Below are 5,604 nucleotides of genomic sequence, written 5' to 3' on the forward strand. Positions count from 1 at the left end.
ATAAAATGTATATGTTTGTTCACATCATTCTTTTGAGAAGTGTCTGCCTGCCTATAGTGGCGCAGTGACCCAAAGTGAGTCTTGGCCTCCGACAATAAGAGCCTCCATTTGATCCTATCCTATTTGAGAAGTGTAGGTAGGTACATATTTTTAACCGAACGTTCTTAAAAACGAAGGAGGCTACTCAGTGACACATTTATAGTTTTAGTAATGCATAAACTTAAAACGGTAAAGGAAAACATCGTGAGGTAACCGGCATGTCCTAAAATCTAAAATTCGACGGCATGTGACATCTGCCAACCCGCACTTGGCCAGCGTGGTGGACTTTGTCCATGATAATGAATCCTCATAGGATGCTTGTGTCTTTGCAGTCGGAACATAAGTGGGCTGATGATGATGATGATAATGATGATGAGATTAAAATATAAAGTTGATTCATACTCTTTAAGAGACTCTTTACAAGCCATGTTCTTTAATCTATAAACTGTCTATACCAATATATAAATCGAAGAGTTTGTTTGTTTGTTTGAATGCGCTAAGCTTAGGTACTACCAGACCGATTTGGATGAAATTCTATACAGATATAGTTGAAAACCAGAAAAATTACATAGGATTGATTTTATGGCGAATATCCCTCCGAAACGGGTACCGTGTGGGAAAAATACCGGGGCTGTCTATCTAATACTTTTGTATTGGGATTTGGCAATATTTTCAATTAAAATGGTAGAATTCTTATTACAAAGTGTTTAATTTAATCCCTGGCATACATTACAACAAAAAGAAAAAGCGCACCTGGCGACAGAACAAGAAACTAACTAACTTGTACATTTGCAAAGACAGTTGGTAACAAAGCGTTTACAGACACACCTATGAACTACATTATAAATTTATTATTCAATATTTTGACTGCTCGGTCGAAGCCGCGGGCAAGAAGCTAGACACACATCAAACTAACATTATAAATGTGAAAGTTTGTTTGTTTGGATCTTTGGCCGTCAATCACGCGGAAACTACTGAACGGATTTTGTTGAAATTTGTGAGACAGGTTACTTTTAATCCCGATTAAATGGTTCCTGGGGATAAAATAGGTATCTTGATATCCAGGCGGAGCCGGGACCAGCGTCTAGTTCAATATATTTGTCCTAACCACTGGACATTGACGGTCACTTACTCCATAATATGTAATATTAAAATATATGACTAAACGAGTCTTACAAGGTCACATAATTATATAGGATAGACATCTATTATATAAAATACGAACTTTATACGTTACTAGTTGAGCCGCGCGGTTTCATCCGCGTAAGTCCGTATCCCATTGGAATATCGGGATAAAAAATTGCCTAGGTGTTATTCCAGCTGTCCAACTGTCTACGCACCAAATTTCATTGCAATCGGTTCAGTAGTTTTTGCGTGAAAGAGCAACAAACACACACACATCCTTACAAACTTTCGCAATTAATTAATATTAGTAGGATAGTAGGATTACTAACTGCGCACCGTGGTTTTACCCGCGTAAGTCTGTATTCCGTAGCAATATCGGGAAAAAATGTTTATTCACTCATGTGTTACATATTTTTATGGACTTTGTAGTATTGTAAACTAAAGTCAAAGAGATAGAGTTGGTTGGTCCCTTAGTGGGGTATGGGGCAGACGGTGTAAATCTGTTTCACTGATTGATTTTCTTTACGGACAAGTAGGTGATCAGCCTTCTGTATCCGGCCAGACTTAGACTCTTCTTTTGTGTCTCTAGTTAGAAGTGAACTCAGGACCCCTCTTTTCTACGTACACCCGTTAACCACTGTACCAAGGAGCCGGTCGTTTAAAACGTTTTAATAAAAGAATCAACTAAAATATCTCAGATACAGACAAAAACATAATCCTGTCCTACTAATATTATAAATGCGAAAGTTTGTGAGGAAGGGTGTGTGTGTTTGTTGCTCTTGCACGCAAAAACTACTGACCGATTGCAATGAAATTTGGTACTTAGACAACTGGACAACTGGAATAACATAAAGGCTACTTTTTATCCCGATATTCCTACGGTATATGGATTTACGCGGGTGAAATCGCGGGGCGCAGAGAGTAAGTTATACTCATAAAATTGTTATATATAATAAGTATACAAAGTTAGAATTTAATCTGTCCGTTTAAAGTGGGTCAAAATTGGGTCTATATAGTCGTTTATACATAATATACAGGTGAAGCTGATTAAAGCGTGTTAAAAAATAATTTGAATGTGTTCGTTAGTTTGGTAAGATTTAACCCGGAAACAGTGATTTCTCTTTTGAAAAATTCCTTTATCATTCGAAGTGACACATTAATCGAGCAACATAGACTACAGGCGAAGCCGGGACGAGGGATTATTATAAAAAAGCTACAGTTGCTACGAGAATGGATGCTGGAGTGAAGGGACAATAATTAATAACATGACGTAAGTATTTCGACCTTTGGCAAGGGCGCCTTGCGTATTTTCGACAAATCGGTCAATGTATTTTACCATTATAGTCAAATAAAAACCTCCTCCTATATTTGAAGTCGGTGAAAACAATTTAAGATGGGGGTTAAGTCACGGTTGGGTAAGAAAACACAGATTTACGTAACAAGTGGCTTGAATCAATTGTTAACCAAATTTCATTCAAGACAATAACATAAGCTCTAAATTACACTGATCCCAATGTATCAGCATACTCTACACAACTGAACATAATCATTCCAGTCCGACTTATAGTTTTACAGCTATGCGTCAACAAACATACAATTGCTCACATTAAATGTGTATTACTATTTATACACTGTCTTACAACACCTATTTTATGTACATCAAGGCTGTCAGTTTAAATACAAATATTTTAAATGCAAATATTTTAATGCAAAGATGCAATGACTACAAGCGTTTGTATGCACGCGCGCACACGCGGAAGAGTTTGTTTGATTGAACGCGCTCTGCTCAAAAACGACAATTCTAGAAATTGTTTCACTGTTAGATACGAGATGCGTCAGTGCTTTAGGCTGTATAGTATGTTCCACGCACAAAGCTGTGGCCGATCGTTAATACTACTAATATTATAAATGTGAAAGTTCGTTTGTTTGGATGTTTGTCCGGCAATCACGCTGAAACTACTGTAGATTTTGATAAAATTTGGTATACAGACAGGGTATGAGCTAACTTGGATGAAAGGGTACTTTTTATCACGATTAAATGCTTCCTTGGGATAAAATAGGAATCTTGATATCCAGACAAAGCCTGGGCGAGCGTCTAGTGTATAATAAACTTGAAAATCGATCGACCATCGAATCCATTCCTTAGCGGCCTTTTAACCCATTGACCTAGCTTTTCACCGCCCGGCGACAATTGAAAAATTATTCCATCACTTAATTAACATTTAATTCAATTGATGTGGAACATTCCTCGTGTGGTAGTAGAAAAATTACATGTTTTCTTTAATTCTTTCTTTATCGCTTAAATATTACAAGAATAATATAAAAAGTTATTTTAAATAGATACGTAGATAAGTCTTACGTGGCCTCCAGGCTAAGGGTGCCCCTAACGTGCTTATCTTATAATATATTTTATAATTTCCAAGAAAGTGCTTCTATTCGGCAAAATGTAGTTTTAATATACAATCTTTTACAATATAAATATAATATAATAAATTTTGTTAATGTTCCAATACATTGAATTAATACAAAAATACAATAAATGTATACCTATCGTAAATAATAAACAACTGACATAGCCAAGCATTTTAGCCTAACAAGATTCAAATAAGAAACAATATTTCGCAAAACTTTCTGAATTAATTAGGAGAAAATTAATATTCAGATTAGACAAGTCAATGTGTAGAAGCGTAAAGGAATGCTAATGTTATTCGCATCTTTACACTCTATTGATCAAGTTTAGTCGATTCTTAAACACAGAGTCCATATTATATTATGCGCATACATTTAATGCATTGGAAGACACTTAACATAGCTAATCAAATTTCCATATTTCGTTTAACGAGGTTCCACGATTAACACTGCATTGTTTTATATGTTTACTAATATATAATTTAACCTTATCGTTTACTTGATAAGCATAATTGTATAAAGTTAAATAAAAAAACATTATTTACCTTCCTTTGGAAATATAAACACAGGTTGGACAGTCAATAATCAATATTATGGTTGTTTATTGAATGTTTTTAAGAGTACACTCAGAGGAAAGCACATAAATACGAAACGAATTTATTCCCGTGTTATATTCGGCATGTTTTCAATACAAACACTAGAATAACACATTAATAACGAAGAAATCAATAAGCGAGCACGAAGAAACGACTTCCCCTTATGAAATGAAACACCGCACTGATAAAATTCAATATGGCGACCGCTGACCCGCGACAATTCCAATTTCCAGTGTTGCTACGTTGCCGCAATACCCACAGAATAGTAATGTATTAAGTATTATAGGTACTACACAATGGCGACGCGGTGGACTTGTATCAATGGTGGATAAGGATATTGTTCGTACGATACCTCGTCTACACAATGCGTTATATTTGTTTGAAATTAAAGTTTTCGTAGTGTTTCCATTTGATATCAATTATAAATACTAACAAGACTTACTTAAAAATCCTAAGTAGTTCACATATACCTTATCACGTTTGTGTTGCATGCTTAGTTGCATGTATTTTATGTTTGTGACAGTTAACAGTTTTTTTTGTCGAATATAAAAAAAAAATCAACTCACATGCTTGTCCGCTGTCATCAGTCAAACGTCAAATAATTGTCAATGCATAAACCAACTTAGCGCGGCATTTTGTATTTCAGCATTGTGTTCTTTTACTTTTTCTCGATATATTGTATTAAATGATAGCTTATTCGCAATTATGGCAGAAAAACTCGAAGATCTAAATTTACCGCTCACTGTGGTTACACGAATCGTTAAAGAGGCCTTGCCCGAAGGAGTTTCTATATCAAAAGAGGCGCGAACAGGTTTGGCTAAAGCTGCGTCTGTTTTTGTACTATACGTTACTTCTGCGGCAACTAATATTGTTAAGAACCACAAAAGGAAAGCTTTAACCGGCCAGGATGTATTAGAAGCTATGGCTGATATAGAATTTGATAGATTCATGGAGCCCTTAAGAGATGCCTTAGAACAATACAAAATCACGGCTTCAGCCAAAAAATCAGCCGCTGGTAAGAAAAAGGACGAAGAAGATGTAGAAATGGTTGAAGAAGATGAATGAATATCGATCTTTTTAGTTTTAAATCTGTGTACCTTTGTGATATTGTGATGAATTGTTCTATGTAAGTTAAACATGGTAAATATTTTGTTTATCATCTGTTTCGTTTTACTTAAACTTGTCTCTATAGTCTAAATCATTGTCTGTGTAATCTTTTATATAAAATGCCCGTGTCACTATTTTAGTAACCAAATTCCTCTGAAACAGCTGGACCAATTGTTATGAAATTTTATGTGCATATTGGGTATATCTGAGAATTGGCCCACATCCATTTTTTATACCTCTTAAAGATATGAGTAAATCAGAACAACGATTGCCAGGCCAATTAGTATATAATCTTCAGTTTCTTTCTCTTTTTTATTGGTAGGTGAGA

At 35.2% G+C, this 5,604-nt stretch overlaps 2 protein-coding genes across 2 annotated transcripts in view; one reads left to right on the forward strand and one right to left on the reverse strand.

Annotated features, from left to right (window-relative positions):
- Positions 1-4,366, reverse strand: part of LOC119835984 — a 50,471-nt gene extending 46,105 nt beyond the window's left edge. The window contains exon 1 of the mRNA XM_038361124.1: positions 4,119-4,366. The gene's annotated coding sequence lies outside the window, so the exon portion shown is untranslated. The remainder of the gene's footprint in view (positions 1-4,118) is intronic.
- Positions 4,367-4,747: 381 nt separating this feature from the next.
- LOC119836013 (DNA polymerase epsilon subunit 3) lies at positions 4,748-5,328 on the forward strand. Its single transcript, XM_038361177.1, has one exon. The coding sequence runs from the start codon at positions 4,875-4,877 to the stop codon at positions 5,232-5,234; it is 360 nt and encodes a 119-aa protein (XP_038217105.1). The 5' UTR covers positions 4,748-4,874; the 3' UTR covers positions 5,235-5,328.
- The last annotated feature ends 276 nt before the right edge of the window (positions 5,329-5,604 follow it).

The sequence above is a fragment of the Zerene cesonia genome, chromosome 22 (genome assembly GCF_012273895.1).
Source record: "Zerene cesonia ecotype Mississippi chromosome 22, Zerene_cesonia_1.1, whole genome shotgun sequence".
NCBI lineage: Eukaryota > Metazoa > Arthropoda > Insecta > Lepidoptera > Pieridae > Zerene > Zerene cesonia.